Below are 27,417 nucleotides of genomic sequence, written 5' to 3' on the forward strand. Positions count from 1 at the left end.
GTATTCGCTGCAAAGTAAGCAGGAAATCAAAGTAAAGGAAAGTCAAAGGTAAGTGCTTTTATCACCAGCTGTTACATAACTCCAGTGTTAATGAAGCATTGATCCCAGAGAGGTCGAGCGAGGACAGTGTTTGAGGGTCTGTTTGTGTCGCCAGGGTAAAGCTGTCATAGAACACAACTTGAACAATAAACCAGAGGGGGATCGGTGTGCAAGGACAGAAGCCCTGAACAGACATGTAATCATACATTATATTTCCTCTGTTTCCCCGTGATAACTAGTTAATTAATTAGAGATCACGATCATATATTTTGTCAATCAGTAACTGATGGTTGACTTGAACACTCATGTATATGGGTTAGCCTATTTCTGCATTTGTTTTGTGCTTTAGAAATGCTTTATCTTAAAGGGGTCATATTATGAAAATTCAACTTTTTAAGTGCTTCTACACGATAATTTGGGTATCTGGCATGTCCACCTACCCGCATCATTCTCTCGGCACAATGAAATGGGAGTGTCTCTTACATCAAACACATCAAACATTGCTACAATGATTGCAACAGTTGCTGTAATGACAGGCTTTATAGAGACTTATCTCATGATAGTGAGTTATTTATCCCGTTTTCTCGGGTAAACAAAGGTTTCTTATCACAAGATAACAGAGGAAATACAATGTATGATTCCATGTACGGTTCAGGCTTCTGTATGCAAGCCTGATCATGCACAAGCCTTTTTTAATTTTCATTTATTCATGTACTTCATATTCAACTTCTGGAGTCTTTGGTCTTGACTCAATAATAATATCTACCTCCAACTCTGTAATCTGCCGACAAAACAATGACATGTACATTGAATAAAACTGTTATTAGGGCCCGAGCACCGAACGGTGGAGGGCCCTATTGAAATGATTATTATTATTATTATTATTATTTTTCTCCGCTTAAATGAATCGGCTTTTTGAGGGCTTTAATTTTTAACTAATTTGCGATGTAAAAATAAATCTGATTGTAAAATCTGAACATGAATCTGGTGAGTGTTTGAACAAAGTTTACATATTATATAATTTGTGTCTGCCCTCTAGTGTTTGGAATGAGGAGCTGACACGCAAGTCTGTTCAGTGACTCACATGTTACACCAAGGCAGATCCAGGGCCAGTTCGGAGCCAGTTGCTGATCTCGAACCAGTTCTTTGTGTTTCGATGGCCAGAACAACTTGTTCCAGGCTCAGCTATTGTTCAAGTTTAGTTTAATTTTGTCTCCTAATTCTGCCCCATTTTCTGTGATGATAACAAAACTTCAGTTGAAAATTTTTCCCTCAAGCTAATTTTTATTTCTCTTTCTTCTATTTGTTGTCCAATGCATCCATCAACATGAATAAGAGACATAACAAGGAGACTTTTGGCTCAATATCGCGGTTTATTCATCCATCAATCCCATACATATAAAGATGCATTTCATACAATCATAAAATTTGCAATTATACATTTGTAAAGTATATTAACAATGTGTTATTTTTGTAAAATGATGACCTACAAGCATATGATTTAAAAGTTAATGTGAGGAACCTAAGATAATATCGACTAGATTGTAAGACCTTTTTACTGTGTCGCCCTGAGCTGGACATTCATGCAGTAGGGTTTGGGAGACAGGGTGACCCCGTAGACCGGAGTCAAGTCTGGCTCTCCTGCGTCCTGAGGCCAGACAAACTCGAACTTCCTCAGCAGAGTCACCAAGATGAGGAAGAACTCCATACGAGCCAGACCCTCTCCCAGACACATCCGAGGACCTGAGACGTTAGAAATAAAAGAAAAGACCTGAGAGTTTGATCTTACCAACCCACATCCGAGGACCTGAGACGTTAGAAATGAAAGAAAAGACCTGCGAGTTTGATCTTACCGACCCAGTCATGAAACCACGCTATATCCTATTTAGGTGATTGAATTCGCCAAAAACGTAATTTTAGCCAAAACTTTCCTTTACAATTGTTTATCCATGATATTTAATAAACTGTCAGTTTAGCTAAATATTATATTAAGTGTTTGTTGATGTGACAGAATGGCAAACACACAGCAGCTTGTTTGTGGTTTACCTGCAGAGAAACAAAGGAAGGCCTCGGGTTTGAAAAACTCTCCCTTGTCGTTGAGGAAGTTTTCTGGGTTGAATTCACCAGGGAATTTCCATTGTCCCTCCTCTCTCAGGGCTGTGCCCAGGTTAGGGATGACCAACGTACCCTGAGGCGATAAACGACTTTTCAACATTTGTAACATTTACTGAAGTAATGGTACATATTTTTTACTATGTTTTATGCCGCTTACCCTGGGAATGGAGTATCCCATGAGCTCGGTGTCTTTGGTCGTTGCGTGGATGATGCTGAGTGGAACAATGTTGCCTATCCTCTGCACTTCATGGATCATAGCCTGCATTGAAACAAATATTTAATAATCATGTTGTTATACTTTGTCTGATTTGGGACACAAGATCAGACACAGAAAGTAAACGTTCTCCTTCAAGAAATGTGCCTCTGACCCACACCCATATGTCAAATAGAATTAACGTTAGTGATGAATCATCTCAAGAGAAATGTGTCTGAACATATACCTGCATGTATGGCATGTTATGTCTGTCATCATACGTGACCGAATGCTTCCCATCCAGCACCTCGTCTTTCTCCTGCTGGCAACGCTCTGAGACAGACAAATTCTTCATGTTAAAAAAAATAACATTTCATCAGATTAAATACAAAAGAATGTATATTTTAAAACACAACATTTGAAGGTCGTAGTGCATCAACATAAATTAAACTGCGAGAAGTCACAGAATGAATCACCCATTTCTCTTAAGTGTTATAATAACTACCATGGCTCCAAAACTCCATGTGTTTGCAGCCATCTTAAATGCAGTCTTTGTTTCAAGCCCATTCTTAGGACTATATATAACAAGAAGCAAGTTTCAAGTCGGCTAAAGTAAATTTTTTTGAGGGGGATACCACTAACTAGAAAGGAATGAGTTTTTCAGCAGGACTTTGAGTTATATGATTGTACATAAGTTATGTAGTCTATGAAGCTAAGATCATAATCTAAGAGAACAGCAGGAAAAGAGTTAGAATTCCCAGTGTGTTGAAAGAAGTTCTCCCATGTCCCCTGGGGTGACACGCTGGGGAGTGGCGGAACTGTTCAGTAATGCTCACCCAACATATATATTTGGAGACAGAGCTGTGTCCACGTGATGACAGAGGTAAATCCTCACAGGGGCACATGTACACAAACCTTGTACGTGAGGGTAGGCCATGAGGTAGAGGAAAGCAGTGAGCAGGGTGTTGGAGGTCGTGTCAGTTCCAGCAAAGTGAAGATCAAGAGAGTTCGAAATTAGTTCTTCCTCTGAAAATGGAGAATCCTCACCGGCTCTCTACAAAAGAAGAGTGATTGTTTAAAGATTAACCAGCACACACACACAGACTGATAAGAACCAGCTCATTTTGTGAGCTAACAGTTAAAGTGACAATATGCAAGTTTTTAACCTCACTATAAGAGCAAATAGCTAAATTGCAATATATTTCCTCTTTTGTGGATCATCAAATTGATAGGTTTTGTTAATTCTCTGCAAGAAAACCACTTAATCATGGAGACATGGAGCCAACAGAATTAATACCCACATGTGACTGCAGAGGGCGCTGTAGCTCTCCTTAAAATGACATAGTGTTGCTTTAAGTTCCAGGCTTTATCAAAAAGTTATCAAATTCAATGTAAAATCATTTGTTTAAATCAAGTATAACATGTAAGTTCACACACACACAAACACCTTGTCCAGTTCGTCCAGATAGCAGTCAACGAAGTCTCGTGGATCTCCAGGAACTCTGGTTTTCTTGTGCTCGTCCAGGAATTGATGTACATATTTCACAGCAATCTGATAAATATAAGATGTAAGATGTATGTTCACTTCAGCATTAGGATTTTAAATTGTTCACTGACTGTACATAAATGTGTAGGTAGAGAAAAAAATATATGATTGATGTTCATATCCCTTTTTTAAATGTTCACATCAGTGTTATAAATATTTTCAAGGCCCATCAACACACCTTAAAATTTTCAAAGGCCTTCACGAAAGGCAGCGGCTATTAACGAATCAGTGGGAAAGAGTCGTACATCTGTAAAAAGGAAAAAATGAACAATCATTAGTGTTGGGACAGTGTTTTTGTGAAACCAAAGGCCTCCTCTTTGGCCTATATGTGTAGGCAAAAGCCTGAAATCACATATTCTTTGTTCCGGACAAAGCCAGAGCAGAGGGATCTCAGTCTCCCAGGATTCTTCAACTTCACACAGGTGTGTGAAAAGCCACAAGGGTCAACTCCTATTGGTCACTCTGGACCACATGACCTTTGAGGTCCCAGGCCAATATAAGGCAATTTCTCACCCTCTTCTATCTCTTTTCTACAATCCGTCTGTGGGCTGCCAGCCGCTCTTCCTGCATCGCAGAAGGGAGAAGCCTGATTTCCCCCGCTCGCATCTTCTCTTTGAATCCAACTCTTCAAGAGGAGCAAAAAATGTGCAGTTTCCAGCTCATCTCACCAAGGAAACCTCCTTGCAACTCAAGCTCTACCAAACTCCGAGTAGTGACTCGACATCCGGCAGACAGTGGTGTATAAAGTACTTGTAAGCCATACTTGAGTAAAAGTACAGATATCTTACTTGAAAGTGACTCCGGTTAAAGTAAAAGTCACCCGTCAGAAAATGACTTGAGTAAAAGTCTTAGAGTTGCTCATATTAAATGTACTTAAGTATCAAAAGTAAAAGTACAAATACCAAAATTAAAAATGCTAAGTGCTTTTTATAGTAGGCCTATACAGACACAAAACAACCCAAAATTGTTCAGTTCAGGATTTATTTCAACTGACTAAAAAATTATAACAATACTATATATATATAATGCATAATTTTACAAATTTTGAACTTGAGATGCTGAGGATAAAAAAGTATTGGACAAGTGCATCTGAACTTATAGAGACAACAAATAATCAATACAACAGAATAAACAAGTGCCTCTTGATTCTATCCAAGAACACTAATAGACCTGCCACTAATAGACCAAATTAACCTTTTGTGTCTATTAGCTGTATTGTGTAACTGCCTGGATGTTTACCTGCCTGTAATCCTGCCCACCAGCTTGTCCTCGCATCTACATGTAAGCCTGTTTATTTATCATTAGACTATCTTCACTGAATGGGCCTGCGTTTGTGTTTGCATTTGTTTCCAGCAGGCTGACAATACACCTGCAGGGTATCTTGCCTGTAGGGACGACAAAGTGAAGACACAACCCTGCTTGAAGTTGTACACATTAGCCAGTTTGTAGAATACATATATAAATACTCAACAGCTTCTAAGTTGTGTTGAGTCAGCACAAAGGGCGACTAAGGATTGGAATTGGCAATATATAGATATATAATATCTTTGCAAAAATTATATTGGCATTATAGTGAGTGGAAAACTGGGCCTGATTACCCAGGGTTCAATTTGGCGAGGTCTATTAAAAAACCTGAATTGTGTGCGTGAATATGCAGTAGTCCACGACACAGTGTTTGTTTTTGGTTGTGTTGGCTGAAAGTTGTTTTTGCGTTTGATATATAAATGGTTGTGTTGTTTGTTTTTCCATCTCGACTTGTTTTAAATATGTTTGTTTTGTTTACGTGGACGTGTAAGACTAAGTAGACACGGCCAACCAATGATAGTCTATTTGCCGACAGTTTTTGTTTAAACCAACTACTTCCAATATTTCTTTAAGAAAAGTTAACCACTTGCTGCTTCAAGCTATGTATTTATGTGGAGATGTTGACACGAAGCAGGAAAGGGTAAACGAATGTGAACGAAAAAGGAATACCTTCAAAAAATTATGTAAAGTCACCTAATAAAAGCCCTCAAAAGGCCAATTCATTTGCCTGAATAATAATCCTTAAAATTTCAATAGGGCCTCACGTCTGTCAGTGCCTGTCCGTAGATATGTGAAATATCTACTTAAGTACAGCAACAAAGTATTTCTACATTGTTACTTCCCACCACTGCCTGCAGGAAAACTTTAACCAGCTCAACAGAACCGCGAAGGTAGAAACCACACAACCAGCCATGAAGACTTCACAGAACTGCGAACTGCACAGCAACTTCCTTTTCCCCTTTCCACGGACGGGTAAAACAACAGGGCTTAATAATTATGCTAGGCTTAGCAGGACTATTTATTCGATTTTGTGTGGGGTTTATAAGTTTGATTTGTGTTGTGATACTTTGGTTATAAGTTATTCGAAAGTAATGTTAGTTTTTTAGGCTCTTCACAGTCTTTCTCTGCATTTCATTCTACACTCTTTGCCTAACTTGGCACAAACACACACACACAGACACACGCATACAAGTCCTCATAAGTCTTTTGGGTTCTCTCTTTATCCCCTTTTCAAAATTGGTTGTACATGTAAGATATTTATGTATGTATTTATATATATATACTGTATATGTAATAGTAGAACATGAAATGTGGCATTTTATTTTTGAAGGACTTTTTGTTTACTTTTGCCGTGACGCCTCCAGTGTTTACGGTAAGCGTGCTGCGTCATTTCGTCACTTCCTGTTATTGCCACGGGACACGGGTGGTGGTCGCTATCTGAATTAGCTCCTCCGCTAAAACACAACTGTCTTTTTGTTCTACTACGGCTAAAATCACCGGTATATAGCTCAGCACCCTCACATACCAGCCCCTACACTCTGGTGCTTTGTGACTCTGTGTTCTGTTTAAATCTCACCCTCGTAGTTTTAGCAGCGATGTGTTCTCTCTCTCCCTCTCGCTCCACCGCTCTCTCTTGCTCCGGGTGTCTCATGTTTACTTACTCCTCCGCCTCCATTAACAGTAGTGGTAAATGTAATAAATGTAGTATGTTGGTAGACATGGAGGCGAGGCTTAGCAACTTAGAAGCTCGGCTCCTCAGCTTAGAACCCCCGTTAGCTGTAGTTAGCCGGCCCGTGCTAGCCGCAGCGAAGCCACCTAGCTTAGCTCCAGCTAGCAGTCCCTCGACTTGCCCCGGGCAGCCGGGAGCCCAGGGTGGCTGGGTGACGGTCCGGAGGGGGCATAGTACCACCCATAGAAAGCCCACGATTAAAGACCCACCAGCTCACGTCTCAAATAGATTTTCTCCACTCAGCGACGCACCCGCTGAGAATCAAACTCTGGTTATTGGCGACTCGGTTCTGAGAAACGTGAGATTAGCGACACCAGCGGCCATAGTCAATTGTATCCCGGGGGCCAGAGCCGGAGACATCCAATCCAAATTGAAGCTGCTGGCTAAAACTAAACGTAAATACAGTAAAATCTTAATTCACGTCGGCAGCAACGACTCCCGGCTTCGTATGTCGGAGGTCACTAAAGTTAATGTTGAGTCTGTGTGTGCTTTTGCTAAAACGATGTCGGACACAGTAATTTTCTCTGGCCCTCTCCCTAACACAACAGGTGATGACATGTTTAGTCGCATGTTTTCTTTTAACCGCTGGCTGTCGAGGTGGTGTCCTGTAAACGGTGTGGGCTTTATAGATAATTGGCAAACTTTTTGGAGGAAACCTGGTCTTGTTAGGAGAGACGGCGTTCATCCCACTTGGGATGGAGCAGCTCTCTTATCTAAGAATATTACTAAGTCTATCACATGACAACCCAGAGTTGGGACCAGGAAGCAGAGCTGCAGTGCTAAACACTTCTCTGCGCTCCCTCTGGATCAGTCACCCAACCGCATAGAGACTGTCTCTGTCTACCGTCCGATTAAATTATTTAAATTAAACAATAACAGAGCGAGAACTCCACACAATAATCTTATACTTATTAACACAACCTCTGGAACAACATAGGAAACAAAGATTTTCAAATGTGGTATTTTAAACATTAGATCACTGTCCTCAAAGGCTATTTTAGTTAATGAACTAGTCTCAGACTACAATATAGATTTATTGTCCCTTACTGAGACGTGGCTGCATCCTGATGAATATGTCAGTTTAAATGAATCTACTCCCCCCAGTCATATAAATTCACACGTCCCCAGGGAACTCGGGCGAGGAGGTGGAGTTGCTGCTATTTTTAACTCCAGTCTATCAATTAATCCTAAACCTAAATTTAGCTACAACTCATTTGAATGTCTTGTTCTTAGTCTTCCACGTCAATCCAGGAAACACCAACAGCCAATCATATTTGCTGTAGTTTATCGTGCTCCTGGGGCTTATACTGAATTTCTAACAGAATTCCCTGAGTTTTTATCAAACCTAGTCCTAAAGACCGATAAAATTATTATTGTTGGTGACTTTAATATTCATGTTGACAATAATAAAGATAGCCTGAGCGTAGCATTTATTTCAATACTAGACTCAATTGGTTTCAGTCAGTGTGAACATCAACCTACTCATTGTTGTAACCACACACTTGACCTTGTGTTATCATACGGTATCATACGTTCTCAATTGGCACTAATACCCTCCCAACAATAGAGATCTCAGAAACGGCTGAGAATCCTTCCCATTACTTAGACAGCTTCTCTCTGATCACCCGTGATCAGTTTACCAAAATAGTCTCAGGTTCTAAACCAACAACCTGTATTTTAGATCCGATTCCAACTAAATTACTTAAAGAAATTCTGCCCCTAATAGCTAATTCGTTACTTAACACAATCAATCTGTCATTATCATCAGGTTATGTACCACAGTCTTTTAAAATAGCTGTAATCAAACCCCTACTCAAAAAACCCACCCTAGACCCAGAGGTTTTAGCAAATTACAGGCCAATATCTTATCTCCCCTTCCTATCTAAAATATTAGAAAAAGTTGTAGCCAATCAGCTGTGTGAGTTTCTCCAGGAAAATAATAAATATGAAGACTTTCAGTCTGGGTTTAGAACCAATCACAGCACAGAGACAGCCCTGGCAAAAGTCACTAATGACACTGCATGAAAAGAAGCGTTTGTGTCAATCTGTGTCGCAAAGAAGCGTTGGCACATCCTTCGGTTAACGACTTTCACACGTATCTGCAGGCAGCAAAGGAAACGCTAAAGTTTCCTGCAGTTGTCAAGCCTCAGAGCTGTTGTGAGGTGACCCCCCCTGCTCCAACGCCTAGAGGACGGTTTCACATGCAAATTACACTGAGCAACAGTGCTCTGAGCTTCACAAATGCAAATCAGTTTCCCTGAGTGAAGATAACACCTTTTAGTAAGAGGCACCAAACAAACTATCTGGCTGAGTAAACCAGGCTTAAAATAAATATTAAACCTGAATTTTAAATTGTTCTTAAGTAAATAAGTGTGCTATAATGAATTACATTGTATACCACGCACAAAGGTCAATGCTGTTGTTGCGGGTGGAAATCAAAGGCAGGAGGCGTCGTTCTCAAGTTAAAATTAAGCAGGTTTATTCAGACTACTACATCTGACTACACGTTTAAGTGTGTGTATTAGGTGTGAACAGTGGTGTATTGTCAATACTGTCAAATGAAACAATTCACTTTATTTCATTGTCATCCAAAACAATCCTGAATCTCAACCACTGTACAGAGTGGCATGATTACAGTCACTTTTTCAATTTTGCTGGTTAAATGCACAGAGGATTTGTTAACCACACATCTACCAGCAATCCGCTCAACAGGAAGAAATGATGCTGGGTATGATGTGTCTGTGCCCTGTAATCTCCAAACTTCTCCCGGCTTTCCATAAAAATATCTGTCCTCCCAAAATACTGGCATCATATTCATTTGCCGTTGACATTTATGCCCCCCCACGGCTCTTTCTCCATATCCCCCTTAAGGTCCGCAAACGCCGATAGACCCACCTTATCTTCACTGGCGAACGCCGAGGTAACATCATGGAAACAGTTGGTTACAGCAGGGGATTAGGCCTGTCCGAAGAGGTTCACTGTGACAATAATACTGCTTTTCGTCTAGTGTGACCTTCTAATAGCTTCAGATCAGGGACTTGTGTCTGTCCTTGTTCTGTTAGATCTCAGTGCAGCATTCGACACAATTGACCATCAAATTTTATTAGAGAGACTAAAACAGTTAATTAATATTAAAGGAACGGCCTTAAACTGGTTTGAATCTTATTTTGCTGATCGCTCCCAATTCGTTCAAATCAATGATGAGTCATCGGTGCGCACCAAAGTTAACCATGGTGTCCCACAGGGGTCTGTGCTCGGCCCAATTTTATTCTCATTATATATGCTTCCACTAGGAAACATTATCAGGACACACTCGGTAAATTTCCACTGCTATGCGGATGACACCCAGTTATATTTGTCAATAAAACCTGATCAAAGTAATCAATTAACTAAACTTCGAGCATGTCTCAAGGACATAAAAACCTGGATGACCCGCAATTTTCTCTTATTAAACTCAGATAAAACAGAGGTTATAATACTCGGCCCTAAACACCTTAGAGATACATTATCTAATGATATAGCTGCGCTAGATGACATTGCCCTTGCTTCCAATGACACAGTCAGGAACTTGGGAGTGATCTTCGATCCTGATTTGTCCTTTAATAGTCACTTAAAAGTAATTTCTGTGACCGCGTTTTTCCACTTGCGTTATATCTCAAAAATCAGACATGTCCTTTCGCAAAAAGATGCAGAAAAACTAGTCCACGCCTTTGTTACATCGAGACTGGACTACTGTAATTCACTATTATCAGGCTCCAGCAGCAAGTTGTTAAAGACTCTGCAGCTGGTCCAAAATGCCGCAGCACGTGTCCTGACAAGAACTAAGAAAAGAGAGCACATTTCTCCAGTATTAGCATCGCTACACTGGCTTCCTGTTAAATCTAGAATAGAATTTAAAATTCTCCTCCTCACCTTCAAGGCCCTTAATGATATGGCACCTCTTTACCTTAAAGAGATGTTAGTTCCATATCAACCTACTAGAGCACTCCGATCCCAGAACTCAGGTTTACTTGTTGTCCCTAAAGTCTCTAAAAGTAGAGTAGGAGCCAGAGCTTTTAGCCATCAAGCCCCACTCCTGTGGAATAATCTCTCACTTTCAGTTAGGGAAGCAGACACGCTCTGTTCGTTTAAAAGTAGACTCAAAACCTTCCTTTTTGATAAAGCTTATAGTTAGAGCTAATTAGTGCGATGTTCCAAAATTGATTAAATGGCAAAAAACCCTGATGATGCTAAGACGCACAGGGAATTTATGACACAAGACACACGGAGCTTCTCTTTCCTGCTTCTCCTTCCTTTTCTCCATATTTATCACATCAAGATAATTCTTATCTGATCAGTACATGTTACTAACTTGACCCCTTTCCCGGAGTTTCTGTGCCTTAGCGCCCGCGGATGCAGGGCCACAGCTGTGGCCGCACCATGGATTATGATTGTGAATCGCGCGTCAGAGGTCGCAATGGTGGATCCAGTTCGGTGGATTCTGTATCGTGCCAGCTGATCGTCGTTGTAATGGAGGATCCTTTGTCGCGTTGGCATCGGATGATGAGGGACCACGACCGAGGCGGCAGCTGATAATGGATTCTAACTGGCGGCGGTGGACAATGACTGTGGATTATAGTGGATCCCATCCTGATGCTGGATCGTGGTCTTGCTGGCTGCTGGCCAGAGACTGTGATTGCAGCGGGACTGCCTGACACATAGTATTGAAAAATGTTTACCCTCATCGATGCTGCTAAAAATCCTGATGATGTTTTCTTACACCTGACATCTATTGCACTTTTGTCCGTCCTGAGAGAGGGATCCCTCACATGTGGCTCTCTCTGAGGTTTCTACATATTTTTACCTGTGAAAAGGGTTTTTAGTAGTTTTTCCTTACTCTTGTTGAGGGTTAAGGACAGAGGATGTCACACAATGTTAAAGCCCTATGAGACAAATTGTTATTTGTGAATGTGGGCTGTACAAATGAACTTGATTGATTGATTGATTGATAATCCTTCACCTAATTATCTCTGCTCCCACTACCGGTCGTAAAACCACTTCAAAAGGGGGGATCCGTTATCTTTAGGTTGGCAAGCGACCATTTAGAAAGCATACTGAGGAAGGTGTTAATGTCTGGCCAGCTGCCATCTTGGGAAGCACGCAGACTCACTTAGACACACACACTCACATACACATTTTTGTTTAGTAAGTACCATTAGTAATTTGTATTTGTTATACTTTATTTTATTCATAATAAATCTTTTTCTTTCACAATTGTTCTTTCATTAATGTTGCCTAGGTGAACTTTGCCAACCGCTACACTGTCAAGAACTCCATATCCTTCAACTTAGCTAACTATTTAAATGGTAAATTTGATTATAGTTAGTAATTTAAATGTTAATCAGTGTTCAAATTTGTAGTCAGTACTTTTATGAGACTCAATCAATACATTGGCTATCTTTCCCTTCCCTTAAATGGTGGTGCCCCCGAGGTAACTTCAACCAATTAAATGTAATTAATTTAATTATTAATATCTAATATTTTATTTTGATAACCATATTTATTGAATGCCGATAGGCAGACCATTTTATGGTATCACTTTTAAAGCATTATTGCACAACATATATATCACACAACTTTAAGTGGAGTTACCTGGTCAAAAAGGATAGTTCGGTGTGGAACATAGCAAAACACAGACAGCATCAAGAAAATATAAAAAAAAAAAAGAAACATCACAGATTGAAATCATTGACATTTATAAAGAGCACAAAAAAACGATGCTAACAAATAGTTTAAAAACATTGCAACAGCTAAATCTAGCAACAATGAATAAGATATAAATAACAAACAGGATGACCGATGGTTATAACAAAGACTTAAGATGAATCTGTCTGAAACCGTAACATTTGTCTTTCACAAGTCTTGACCTATATGTCATGAAGGAAACTGCCTGCACAGCAGGTTATAGGATCGGAGAACCCAAATCAAGAGGCACATTAAGACAGGAAGTTGTACTGAAGTCATTAGAGGACAAAAATGTGGCTTAAATTCCCAGAAGGCAGAAGACGAGAACTGAGAAAATTGATGTTGTTTAAATAGCAACTTTGCAAAACTAAATATTGGCAGCGTCGATTCCACGAGACAGTGACGAGTGGTCATCCGCCAGGAAGTTGTTGCTCTCGAGGGAGTTTCAGTTGAGCTACACAAAGCGTTTCCCCTCTCACCTACATGCATTGAACTGATTGTAAGCACTCAAACTCCTACACTCCTGGTTGTGTGCCAACTCTCTACAGACAAGGAGGTTAATTGTTTCCATTTGGTTCTTTTATCCGTTTAGTTTTATTGCATTATTGACCAAAGTCTGTTTTTTCTATGATATGTTATCTTTAGTCATAAATCTTATTCAGTGAGGCACCTTTTAACTTTGGAAACTTTTAAGAGATAAAATGGAAAAAATGCTTATTATTATTATTTATTCATACTGATACAGGAGGAAAAGCATTTAAGTTGTAATACTATGCAATAAACATAACAAGTTAAGGGATATTAAAGAGCAGCGTCACTGATATCAATGTTTTTCTTACCCTATCAAAGTCCTTCAGAGGATTCTCCAGGCTCAGATGTAAGAGGTTCCCCAGGACGGGCAGGGCAGGGGGTCCCGGTGGGAAGTTCTTGGGCCTCAGGGATTTCAGTTGAAGGATGATGAAACCAACGCAAACGACCAGGAGGATAATAGAAACGAACATGATGGCACGGGTTGCACTGAGAGCTGCTGGACTCGCTGTGAGCACACAGATTGTCTCTGAACTCTGCCTCCTCCTGCTATTCTGTTTCCTCGCAGAGTTTAATGTAAACAATACTGAGAAGCCTAAGTTGTGACGGGAGCTGTGAGCGGCTGTCGAGTGGAACTTAAACAATAAATCACTGAGACAATTTATTTGTAATCTTCCTTGAGTATTTGCTGCTAAGTAAGCAGGAAAGCAAAGTAAGGGAAAGTCAAAGGTAAGTGCTTTTATCACCAGCTGTTACATAACTCCAGTGTTGATGAAGCACTGATCCCAGAGAGGTCGAGCGGGGACAGTGTTTGAGGGTCTGTTGTGTCGCCATGGTAAAGCTCTCATAGAACACAACTTGAATAATAAACCAGAGGGGGATCGGCGTGCAAGGACAGATGTCCTGAACAGACATGGAATCATACATTATATTTCCTCTGTTTCCCCGTGATAACGAGTTAAATAACTTGAGATCACGATCTAATATTTTGTGATAATGAGGAGATGACACGTGAGTTCATTCTGTGACTCACATGTTACACCAAGGCAGATCCAGGGCCAGTTTGGAGCCAGTTGCTGATCTCAAACCAGTTCTTTGTGTTTCAACGGCCAGAACAACTTTTTCCAGGCACAGCTCTAGTTCAAGTTTTTTTTTGTGTGTTTAGTTTGATTATGTCTCTTAATTCTGCCCCATTTTCTGTGATGATAACCAAAACTTCAGTTGAAACTTTTTCCCCTCAGGCTAATTCTTATTTCTCTTTCTTCCATTTGTTGTCCAATACATCCATCAACATGAATAAGAGACATAACAAGGAAACATTTTGTCTCAATATCGCGGTTTATTCTCCAGTCCATCAATCCCATCTATCACTTACATATAAAGATGCATTTCATACAATCATAAAATTAGCAATTATACATTTGTAAAGTATATTTACAATGTGTTCTTTTTGTAAAATTATGAGCTACAAGCATATGATTTAAAAGTTAATGTGAGGAAGCTAAGATAATATTGACTAGATTATAAGACCTTCTTATTGTGTCGCCCTGAGCTGGACATTCATGCAGTAAGGTTTGGGAGACAGGGTGCCCCCATAGACCGGAGTCAAGTCTGGCTCTCCTGCGTCCTGAGGCCAGACAAACTCAAACTTCCTCAGCAGTGTCACCAAGATGAGGAAGAGCTCCATACGAGCCAGACCCTCTCCCAGACACATCCGAGGACCTGAGACGTTAGAAATGAAAGAAAAGACCTGAGAGTTTGATCTTACCGACCCAGTCATGAAACCACGCTATCTCCTTATGGGTGGTTGGATTCGCTAAGAACTTTATTTTAGCCAACAATTTCCTTAATTGTTTATCCATGATATTTAGCTAACTGTCAGTTTAGCTAAATATTATATTAAGTAGGGCTGCTCAATTAATCGAAATATAATCGTGATTACGATTATTGGGTCAAACGATCTCCAAACTACTATAATCGAGTTGAACCGATTATTTGGCATTTTTTCTAAAGAGACGCGCATGCGCAATTCAGTCCCTCCCCCAAAGCATTCAACACGGCCCCGGTGACTGGCACTCACTCTCAAGCAGCTGTGAAGTGAAAGAGGCGAGTTGTGTGTGCGCGAACCGGAGGTATTTAAAAAACAGCGCGAGTGGAAAATGGCAGAGGGAGGGCAGCCCCGTCTGATCGACTCTTCGAAACAGACGGGCAGCAGCACCACACAGTGAAGCGGCCGCGCCGCGCAGCGTCTATTCTCCAGCGCGCAGCCGCCGGCTGCTCACACCGGACCCGCGCGGGTCAGCTCACGATTCTCCGCTTGTTGTTGTATGGAACCCGTTCAATGTAGGGGTTCGGGGGTAAATGATGATGGTCTTCATAGCCCCCCCCCCCCACCCCTCTCTTTCTCTCTCTCTCTCTGTGTTTGTAGTGGGGGGGCAGATGGGGACATTTAATATTGAGAGGAAATTTCAAAGTTCTCAGTTACAAAGGGTTTTTTAGGGAGAGTGTTAATGTTGCCATCATTAAGGGTTTGAACCAGGTACCGATATCCTGCATGGTTTCACGGAGGAATAAGACACGCAGCCGTAATCAGTGTTTACCGGAACCGGAAGTGACGGGTACTTCCGGTTAGTCATTTAAAAAAAAAAAAATAAGGGCACATATAAATAATCGTTTGAATAATCGTGATTTCGTTTTTGCCCCAAATAATCGTGATTATGATTTTTTCCATAATCGAGCAGCCCTAATATTAAGTGTCTGTTGATGTGATGGAATGGCAAACACACACAGCTTGCTTGGTGTTTACCTGCAGAGAAAGGTAGGAAGGCCTCGGGTTTGAAAAACTCTCCCTTGTCATTGAGGAAGTTTTCTGGGTTGAATTCATCAGGGAATTTCCATTGTCCCTCCTCTCTCAGGGCTGAGCCCAGGTTAGGGATGACCAACGTACCCTGAGGCGATAAACGACAGTATTTGTAACATTTACTGAAGTAATGGTATGTTTTTTTTTTACCACGTCTTATGCCACTTACCCTGGGAATGGAGTATCCCATGAGCTCGGTGTCTTTGGTCGTTGAGTGGACGAGGCCGAGTGGAGCGATGTTGCCTATCCTCTGCACCTCATGGATCATAGCCTGGATGGAAAAAAAGATTTTAGCGTCATTTTTTTATAGTTTGTCTGACTTGGGACACAGGATCAGACACAGAAAGTAAACGTTTACTATGGATACCTGTCAAAAATATCCTTAAAAACCATACTAAGTTTTGTCAAAGTGGATCTTACACCATGTGCCATTAACGGACTGTGTCCTGCTTTAAGAAATATGCCTCTGACCCACACCCATATGTCAAATAGAAGTAACGTTATTGATGAATCATCACAAGAGAAATGTGTCTGAACATATATACCTGCATGTATGGCATGTTATGTCTGTCATCATACATGACCGAATGCTTCCCTTCCAGCACCTCGTCTATCTCCTGCTGGCAACGCTCTGAGAGACAAATTCTTCATGTTAAAAAAAATAACATTTCATCAAATTAAATACAAAAGAATGTATATCTTAAAACACAACATTTGAAGGACGTAGTGCATCAACATTAAACAAGAGAAGTCACAGAATGAAGCGCCCATTTCTCTTTAATGCTATGAAAACTACCGTGGCTCAAAGACTCCGAGTGCTTGCAACCCTCTTAAATGTAGTCTTTGGTTCAAGCCCATTTTTAGCCCATTCATCATTTTGGCTCTGTACACCCCCACAATGGATTTTGAATGAAACAATCCAGATGTGCTTTAAGTGCAGACTTTCAGCTTTAATTTGAGGGTATTTACTAGAGATGAGCCGGATACTCGGCTGAAACGAGTATCCGGTACGGATAAAGCACTTTTGCCGAGCACGAGTATTATACGAGTAATACGAGTCAATATCTGTGCTCGGACTGAATGAAAATCCTCACACAGCATCACAGCACTCCTGTGACGCTGTGTGAGGATTTTCACACAGCGCTCTGCCACCGCCGCCGTTGAGAGAGCTGTGGAGCCGGCAGACAGCGGAGTGTGAGCGCACATGCACATCACTCCGCCACGCACGGCTTGTCGCTGCGGCTGCAGCCGGTGCAGCGAGGGAAGGGGACATGGACATGGAGGCACATGGAGGCGGAACGGCCTGAGAGACACACACGAAGGACTCGTCTAGATCGGCCGCTGCACGATGATCTTCTGACTGTCAGTCTTGTCCTTGTGTGTGTGTGTGTGTGTGTGTGTGTGTGTGTGTGTGTGTGTGTGAGTGAGTGAGTGAGTGTGCGTGTGCGCGCACTCATACACACACACACACCTGGTGTGAAAATAAATTTAAAAAAAATAAAAATAAAAAAATCATAAAAAAATTTCAAAGTTAAAAAAGAAAGTTATGTTGAGTATGAAAACACTTTTTATTACATTTCACTAGGGATGAGCGAGTACAGCATTATCTGTATCTGTTTACCATATGAATTATCCGTATCCGTACTTGGAGTGGGCGGGGCCTAACACGGAAGTGGGTGTGATTTAACCCGGAAGTGGGCTGGTTCAACATAACTTTCTTTTTTATCTTTGAAATTTTTTTATGATTTTTTAAAATTTATTTCCACACCAGGTGTGTGTGTGTGTGTGTGTGTGTGTGTGTGAGTGAGATGCGAGGGACGTTCACTGTCTCCCAGAGAAACGAACACTCTGTGTCCCCAGCACAGAAAGACGCAATCCACATTCGTTCACAAGTCACACAGTCTGGCCTTGCTATTTTCACCTTACATTAACACTTAAAGTTTAGTGCAGTGTAATTGTTTGCCGTGATAATTAAATGCCAGTGTGATAATAAATGACAATTTCAAACCATACAAACTGTCATGTTGTACTGTATTTAATAGAGGTTTACTTTACTGTAAAGTAAGTGTAAATGTAAAGTGAAAACAACAAAACCAGTCACCATGACCCGTGAACAAATACAATTCACGTCTTTCCATACTAAAAACACAGAGCGTTCACTTCTCCGGGAGACAGTGAACGTCCCTCGCATCTGCAGCGCTCCTCTACTGAGCCAATGCAGGTCTCGTGAAAATTTTTCCAAAGACTCGTACCCGAAGACCCAGTGGGGAAATGAACGAATCATTTCTGCTTCCTTGACTGAGCCTATGGAACAGTCCCGATGCGCAGTGAACCTGAGTGACTGAGAGACAGAGAGCTGTTCTGTGAGTGAGTGAGCAGAGCCGTGTGTGACGGGAGGAGCGCTGTGACGCTGTGTGAGGATTTTCATTCAGTCCGAGCACAGATAATGACTCCGATTACTCGTATAATAATCGTACTCGGCAAAAGTGCTTTATCCGTACCGGATACTCGTTTCAGCCGAGTATCCGGCTCATCTCTACATTTCACTCCATAATTGTAACAGCATGTGTTTTACACTCCGAGTACGGATACGGATAATTCATATGGTTAACAGATACAGATACAGATAATGCTGTACTCGCTCATCCCTAGTATTTACATCCAAATCTGGTGAACGGTGTAGGAATTACAACACATTTTATATGTGGCACCCCCTTTTTAAGGGACCAAAAGTAATTGGACAATTGGCTGCTCAGCTTTTCCATGGCCAGGTGTGTGTTATTCCCTCGTTATGTCATTGACAAGGAGCAGATAAAAGGTCTACAGTTAATTTCAAGTTTGGTATTTGTGTTTGGAATCTGTTGCTGTCAACTCTCAATATGAAGTCCAAAGAGCTGTCACTATCAGTGAAGCAAGCCATCATTAGGCTGAAAAATCAAAACAAACCTATCAGAGAGTTAGCAAAAACATTAGGTGTGGCCAAATCAACTGTTTGGTACATTCTTAAAAAGAAAGAACGCACTGGTGAGCTAAGCAACACCAAAAGACCCGGAAGACCACAGAAAACAACTGTGGTGGATGACAGAAGAATTATTTCCCTGGTGAAGAAAACCCCCTTCACAACAGTTGGCCAGATCAAGAACACTCTCCAGGAGGTAGGCGTATCTGTGTCAAAGTCAACAACCAAGAGAAGACTTCACCAGAGTAAATACAGAGGGTTAACCACAAGATGTAAACCATTGGTGAGCCTCAAAAACAGGAAGACCAGATTAGAGTTTGCCAAAAAACATCTTAAAGAGCCTGTACAGTTCTGGAACAACATCCTATGGACAGATGAGGCAAGATCAACTTGTACCAGAATGATGGGAAGAGAAGAGTATGGAGAAGGGAAGGAACTGCTCATGATCCAAAGCTTACCACCTCTTCAGTGAAGCATGGTGGAGGTAGTGTTTTGGCGTGGGCATGTATGGCTGCCAATGGAACTGGTTCCCTTGAATTTATTGATGATGTGACTGCTGACAAAAGCAGTAGGATGAATTCTGAAGTGTTTCAGGCAATATTATCTGCTCATATTCAGCCAAATGCTTCAGAACTCATTGGACGGCGCTTCACAGTGCAGATGGACAATGACCCAAAGCATACTGCGAAAGCAACCAAAGAGTTTTTTTAAGCAGAGAAGTGGAATGTTCTGCAATGGCCAAGTCATCACCTGACCTGAATCCAATTGAGCATGCATTTCACTTGCTGAAGACAAAACTGAAGGGAAAATGCCACAAGAACAAGCAGGAACTGAAGACAGTTGGAGTAGAGGCTGGGCAGAGCATCACCAGGGACGAAACCCAGCGTCTGGTGATGTCTATGGGTTCCAGACTTCAGGCTGTGAATGACTGCAAAGGATTTGCAACCAAGTATTAAAAGTGACAATTACATTTATGATTATGTTAGTTTGTCCAATTACTTTTGGTCCCTTAAAAAGTGGGTGCGACATATAAAATGTGTTGTAATTCCTACACTGTTCACTTGATTTGGATGTAAATACTCTCAAATTAAAGCTGAAAGTCTGCACTTAACGCATGGCTTGATTGTTTCATTTCAAATCCATTGTGGTGGTGTACAGAGCCAAAATGATGAAAATTGTGTCAATGTCCAAATACTTATGGACCTAACTGTATGTCCACGCGCTAGCCAGTGTTGGGGAGTAACGGAATACATGTACCAGCGTTACATATTTAGAATACAAATTGTGAGTAACTGTATTTCGTTACAGTTAGAGAGCTTAAACTGCTGCTGCTCCACTGACTATAACAATGCCGCATTCCTACACTTAAAAAATGCAATTCGATGTGGAAGTAATCCAAGTACTCAGAATACGTTACGCAGATTAGTAAATGTAATGGCATACGTTACAGATTACATTTTTGGGCATGTATTCTGTAACGGAATACGTTTTGAAAGTATCCATCCCAACACTGGTGATGACAGAGGTAAATCCTCACATGGGCACATGTATACGAACCTTGTACGTGTGGGTAGGCCATGAGGTAGAGGAAAGCAGTGAGCAGGGTGTTGGAGGTCGTGTCAGTTCCAGCAAAGTGAAGATCAAGGGAGTTCGAAATGAGTTCTTCCTCTGAAAATGGAGAATCCTCACTGACTCTCTAAAAACGAAGAGTGATTGTTTAAAGATAAACCAGCACACAGACTGATAAGAACCAGCTCATTTTGTGAGCTGACAGTTAGAGTGACACTATGCAAGTTTTTAACCTCACTATATGAGCAAATAGCTAAATTGCAATATATTTCCTCTTTGGTGCATCATCAAATTGATAGGTTTTGTTTATTCTCTGCAAGAAAACCACTTAATCATGGAGACATGGAGCCAACAGAATTAATACCCACATGTGACTGCAGAGGGCGCTGTAGCTCTCTAATAACTACATAGTGTTGCTTTAAGTTCCAGGCGTTATCAAAAAATTATCAAATTCAATATTAAACCATTTGTTTAAATCAAGTATAACATGTAAGTTCACACAGACACACACCTTGTCCAGTTCGTCCAGATAGCAGTCAACAAAGTCCCGTGGATCTCCAGGAACTCTGGTTTTCTTGTGCTCGTCCAGGAATTGACGTATATATTTCACAGCAATCTGATAAATATAAGACGGAAGTTGTATGTACACTTCAGCATTAGGATTTTAAATTTTTCACTGACTGTATAGAAATGTGTAGGTAGAGAAAAAAAATTACATGATTGATGCTCATATCCCTTTTTTAAAACAATCAGTGTTATAAATATTTTCAAGGCCCAATCAACACACCTGAACATTTTCAAAGGCCTTGACGAACGGCAGCGGCAGGTTACGAATCAGTGGAAAAGAGTTGTACATCTGTAAAAAGGAAAAAATGAACAATCATTAGTGTTGGGACAGTGTTTTTGTGAAAACAGAGGCCTCCTCGGCCTATATGGGTAGTGTCGAAAAAACAACGTGTTCTTTTATCCTTTAAGAGAAGTAGAGCCAAACTCAGCTTTGCTCAATTAAGAAATAATTTAGGAAAGCAATGAACAGGTTACGGCAAAAAAACAATGGGCTTCCAGCGCATTAGGTGTATCAGAGCGCGCTGGACATCCGGTGTCTGTCCATTTTATAGCAGTAGATCTTCGTCCCTCCTCCTCGGAAGTGCGCACGCGTAGTCCATCCTCCTGGCTTTTGGAATACGGAAGTGAACAGGGAGACACTCCCAATGAATCTATAGTTGCTAGACAACGAGTTTTACCTCAAGAACGTCCTTCAACCTCAGATGCAATATGGGCCAAAGGTGTTTACAATTGGAGAAAAGATTATTATGCTTTAGCTTCATCAAAACAAACCTCACTGTGTAAACATTCGCAGCAACTTAACCAAAACAATGTCCCAAAATGTAGTCAACAGAGTCGCTCTGTCCAACCTCGAGACTTATCAGACAGCTGTGGAACTCTGTGTGAGTTTAATGAATCTAATGAAATTATGCTTTAATACAGAAGTTAGAAATGAGATCAAGTTAACGTTCATTCTTAATTTGTAGATTAACCCCATGGAAGGAAAAGGTTATTATTAAATCATTTGTATGGAGGCCTTATATCTAGCTAAAAATACCTCTAGCTTTATTTTTAAGAGTTCTTTCAGACACAGACTATAGTTAAAAGTTTGAAATTCCTAACAGTAGTCAAAAGCATGAAACCACATGTTCTTTGTTACGGACAAAGCCAGAGGACAGGGAACTCAGTCTCCTAGGATTCCTCAACTTCACACAGAGGTGTGAAAAGCCACAAGGGCCAACTCCTATTGGTCACTCTGGATCCCATGAACTGTGAGGTCCCAGGCCAATATAGGGCAAGTTCTCCACCTCTTCTATCTCTTTTCTACAATCCGTCTGAGGGTGGAAGGCTGCCAGCCACTCTTCCTAAATCGCAGAAGGGAGAAGCCTGTTTTCTCCAGCTCGTATCTTCTCTTCGCATCCAACTCTTCAAGAGGAGCAAAAAAGGTGCAGCTTCCAGCTCATCTCACCAGGGAAACCTCCTTGCAACTCAAGCTCTACCAAACTCCTAGTAGTGACTCGATGTCCTGCAGGAAAACTTTAACCAGCTCAACAGAACCGCGAAGGTAGAAACCACACAACCAGCCATGAAGACTTCACAGAACTGCGAACTGCACAGCAACTTCCTTTTTCCCCTTTCCACAGACGGGTAACACACCTGGGCTTAATAATTATACTAGGCTAAGCAAGACTGTTTATTCGATTCTGTGTGGGGTTTATAGGTTTGATTTGTGTTGTGATACTTTGGTTATAAGTTATTCGAAAGTAATGTTAGATTGTTAGGCTCTTCACAGTCTTTCTTTGCATTTCATTCTACACTCTTTATCTAACTTGGCACACACACACATGCATAATCCTTCACCTAATTATCTCTGCTCCGCTACCTGTTGTAAAACCACTTCAAAAGGGGCCGCCATTTTGGGAAGCACATGGACTCACTTAGACACACACTCAAATACACATCTTTGCTTAGAAAGTACCGTTAGTAATTTGTGTTTTATATACACTATTATATTCATAATAAATGTTTTTTCTTTCACAAATGTTCTTTCATAATGATGCATACGTGAATTTTGCCAACCTCTACACACTGTCAAGAACTCCATATCCTTCAACTTAGCTAACTATCTATATGGTAATTTTGGTTATAGTTATTCAGTTGATTGTTAAATCAGAGTTCCAAATTTGTAGTTAGTACTTTTAAGAGACTTAATCAATAAATTGGCTATCTTTTCCCTTCCCTTCCTTGGTGCCCCGAGGTAACTTTCATCAATTAAAGTTATAATGTTTAATTTTGATAACCAAATTTATTGAATGCCGAAAGACACACCATTTTACGGTATCACGTTTAATGCATTAGAGGTAAAGCATTATTGCACAACATTAGTTTAAAATCTGAATCCAAATGTGAAGATTCTGCTTCGACACTCGAAACAGAGGATTTTGAATCTTGTATATTTCTCTATAATGGGAGGAGAAGTACTGCTGTAGATAACTCCTTGCAAATTTAAATCCTTTCAGTAAAAAAAAATCATCTCGTGCCTGAGAGGTGGTGGGTGAGGTTTGGTTCACGTCCCATCCACTTACATGGATAAAGCAGGGTTCATGACCTATACGGCAACCAGCCACCAGGGGACCATTGGCTGTCATGTTGTCCATCATGTCTACAGTCTATGTTCCAAACAGTTCTTCACCTCGGACTTAAGGAGATTCCCATTGAATACCATGACCTGAGCGAGAGAGAGAGAGAGAGAGAGAGAAAGAGAGCACTCAGACTCACCATCGCCCAGGGTCCGTTTGCTAACTTGCCGTTTTCTCTAAAAACCTGAACGATCACTTTGATGAACTCGTCGTCGTACTCGAAGCGAGTTCCAAACAGAACCTGGCATACGATGTTGGAGGCCGTGTTGTTAACCAGAATTGCAGGATTCATGCTTTTGCCTGTGAGACATGATGCAAACATCAGTGTTAAAAAAAAGACAAGAAAAACAGCACAGCAAGAAACACAAACAACAGATTGTAGTGAGGACGTAAATGGAAGATCTCGTTCAGCTGCGACTGACACAGGAGATCGTACCCACTCGTCAGAGTTACAAAGAGGGAGAACAGTGCTTCATGTTTTAACTCTCAGAACAGAATTACAGATAACACACCAACGCTTTTTTCCATTGCCTCCACAATGTATTGAAGCTCTCCATGGATCCTGTCCGCCATTGAATTCTTCCCCATACCAAAGTCCTTCAAGGTCGACAGAGCGAAGCGACGGTGATCCTTCCAGCTGGGGCCAACGTTCGCCAGAACCAAGCCTACGACAGAGAAGAGCACAGGGCGGCTAATGACGTCGCTATAACACAGTGGTGGGAAGTAACGAAGTAGAAATACTTCGTTACTGTACTTAAGTAGGTTTTTCACATATCTTTACTTTACTTGAGTATTTATTTTCCTGACGACTTTTTACTTTTACTCGCTACATTTGAGCACAAATATCTATACTTTCTACTTTTTACATTCTCAAAACTGGCTAGTTACTTGAGCAGCGGAGGTTGGACTCCAACGTCGACATACATGGACCATGAATCCTTCGACGCTGAGCCGTAAACAAACAAATCCACTCCTGTGGTCGAAGATCAAAGGAATGTCTTGCAAAGGTGACGTCTCTCTTTCTCTCAGAATTGGGACATTTACCTCAAACCGTGTAAACATTGAGGTACGGCGAAGGTTCATCCTTCGCCAAAGGAGACAATGTTGTCATAACTCCACTGTGCATTGTCCTATCACCACCAAACTTCTGTCTCAATTATTGTTTTTATTAGGTTTTTATTAATGTTATTAGGTGACTTTACATGATTTTTTGAAGTTATTCCTTTTCGATTCACATTAATTTACCCTTTCCTGAACATTAATACATAGCTCGAAGCAGCAAGTGTTTAACTTTGCTTAAAGCAAATATTGGAAGTAGTTCGTTTCAACAAAAACTGTTGGCAAATAGAGTATCATTGGTTTGCCGTGTCTGCTTCGTCTTACACGTCCAAGCAAACGCAAAAACAACTTTCAGCCAACACAACCAAAAACAAACACTGTGTCGTGGACTACTGCATGTTCACGCATACAATTCAGGTTATTTAATGGACCTCGCCAAATGGAACCCTGTGTAATCAGGCCCAGTTTTCTACTCACTATAATGCCAATATAATTTTTGCAAAGATATTATATATCTATATATTGCTAATTCTAATCCTTAGTTGCCCTTTGTGCTGACTCAACACAACTGAGAAGCTGTTGAGTCTTTCTATATGTATTGTACAAACTGGCTAATGTGTACAACTTCAAGCAGGGTTGTGTCTTCACTTTGCCGTCCCTACAGGCAAGATACCCTACAGGTGTATTGTCACCCTGCTGGAAACAAATGCAAACACAAACGCAGGCCCATTCAGTGAAGATAGTCTTATGATAAATAAACAGGCTTACATGTAGATGCGTGGACAAGCTGGTGGGCAAGTATACAGGCAGGTAAACATCCAGGCAGCTACAAAATACAGCTAATAGACACAAAAGGTTCATAAACCGACTCAGAGCTGCTGACAAAGGCAGCTGTATATACTGGTTTGGGTGATGAGGGCGGTGGGATCAACATTTCTTTTTTTCAGGCAGAAGGCAAAACGCATGCAACGCGTCAAAATGCATGTGATTGGGCCCACTCAGTGCTGCTTTGCAGTCCAAGAAATTCTAGAAATTGTATTTTATAGTTGGTACTTTCCGGGGTTGAGCAATCCTGGTTAGTGTTGAAATGCCGTCAAGCAAGACACTGACAATTTATGAACTTAAAAATAAAGTCACCAAAATACTGTAACCAAATTTGCACCTTAAGATTTTCAATTGGATGTATTTTGTAGATGTAATTTAGCATTCAAAAAAACTTTGGTCTTCAATTATGTATTTCCTTGTTCAGTCTGAAATTTGGCAGCAAAACCAGACTGTGTTCAGTGATAATTTATTCTCTGTTCTAGCACTGTCCAGGCTGTTAACAAAAGAGAAACTATCTTATTTTGTGTGCCTAGTTTCCCTTTGCTTAGTTATCATAATGGATATTGTGTATCATTCCTGCTACTGATGAAAGGTCCATGTTCAGTGATATTCACAGACTTTTTAAGTGGTTATACTTTGGTCTATTAGTGTTCTTAGGTAGACTCAAGACGTGCTTTCAAACCTGAGACATCAAGTAGTGGATTCACAAGAAACAGATATGTCATAGTCATTTAGAGTTTACAACTGAAGTCCCACTATATAGACACTGACTGCAGTGGAAACACAGAAGCTGTCCAAGATAAACTGAGAACTGTAATGTCCCTTTAAATCTGACCTTATGGACGCCACATTCAATTGGAAAACTCTTTGGTGTTAACATCCACTATCACATCGGGATGAGCCTCAAATGACATTCATAGACCATCATGTGTTTCCTACCTCTCTTCTGGGTGACGTCATTCAGGAACAGGTCATCAGGTCGTCCAGCAAAATCAATCCCCTTGGTCACCAGAGCCTCCTTTATCGCACTCTGCCCGTTGAGGAAGACCGTAGGCTTGGGGCCCAGGAAGAGGCTGTAGACGTCTCCATACTTCTTCCTCAGCTGCCACAGAACAAGACGACAGATTGAAATCATTGACATTTTTAAAGAGCACACAAAAACAATGCTAACAAATAGTTTAAAAACATTGCAACAGCTAAATCTAGCAACAATGACTACGTTAGAAATAACAAACAGGACGACAGACGGTTCCAACAAAGACTTGAGAGAAGGAGGTTTATTGCTTCCATTTGGTTCTATTATCTGTTTAGTTTTAATGCATTATTGACCAAAATCTGTTTTTTCTATGATATGTTATCTTTAGTCATAAATTGTATTTTGTGAAGCACCTTTTAACTTTGGTAACATTCTGAGACAAAATAGAAAAATTTCTTATTATTATTATTCATTCATATTGATACAGCAGGAAAAGCACTTAAGTAGTAATACTATGCAATAAACTTAGCAACTTAAGGGATATTAAAGAGCAGCGTCACTGATTTCAGTGTTTTTCTTACCCTATCAAAGTCCTTCAGAGGATTCTCCAGGTTCAGATGTAAGAGGTTCCCCAGGACGGGCAGGGCAGGGGGTCCCGGTGGGAAGTTCTTGGGCCTCTGGGATTTCAGTTGAAGGATGATGAACCCAACGCAAACGACCAGGAGGATAATAGAAACGAACATGGTGGGACAGGTTGCACTGAGAGCTGCTGGACTCGCTGTGAGCGCACAGATCGTCTCTGAAC

The 27,417-nt window shown here is 40.9% G+C and overlaps 1 protein-coding gene and 1 pseudogene across 1 annotated transcript; both read right to left on the minus strand.

Annotated features, from left to right (window-relative positions):
* Positions 1 to 1,392: 1,392 nt before the first annotated feature.
* On the minus strand, positions 1,393 to 13,655 carry LOC133009065 (cytochrome P450 2J6-like; annotated as a pseudogene).
* Positions 13,656 to 14,507: 852 nt separating this feature from the next.
* LOC133008750 (cytochrome P450 2J6-like) lies at positions 14,508 to 27,355 on the minus strand. Its single transcript, XM_061076026.1, has 11 exons — positions 27,194 to 27,355; positions 26,576 to 26,738; positions 24,265 to 24,417; positions 23,892 to 24,052; positions 21,355 to 21,423; positions 21,067 to 21,183; positions 20,556 to 20,682; positions 16,585 to 16,670; positions 16,209 to 16,310; positions 15,986 to 16,127; positions 14,508 to 14,901 (listed from the first exon to the last, which is right to left on the minus strand). Exons 1-11 carry the CDS (start codon positions 27,353 to 27,355, stop codon positions 14,714 to 14,716), a joined length of 1,470 nt encoding a protein of 489 aa, XP_060932009.1. The 3' UTR covers positions 14,508 to 14,713.
* Positions 27,356 to 27,417: the final 62 nt, after the last annotated feature.

Source organism: Limanda limanda, chromosome 8 (genome assembly GCF_963576545.1).
Source record: "Limanda limanda chromosome 8, fLimLim1.1, whole genome shotgun sequence".
Lineage (NCBI taxonomy): Eukaryota > Metazoa > Chordata > Actinopteri > Pleuronectiformes > Pleuronectidae > Limanda > Limanda limanda.

Coding starts and splice junctions, on each gene's coding strand:
- LOC133008750 (XM_061076026.1), bottom strand. CDS start 27,355: ATGTTCGTTTCTATTATCCTCCTGGTCGTTTGCGTTGGGTTCATCATC. Junction 21,184..21,354: donor AGGCCTTTGAAAATGTTCAG/GTGTGTTGATTG, acceptor TATATTTATCAG/ATTGCTGTGAAATATATACG. Junction 14,902..15,985: donor CTTCCTACCTTTCTCTGCAG/GTAAACACCAAG, acceptor CTAACGTCTCAG/GTCCTCGGATGTGTCTGGGA.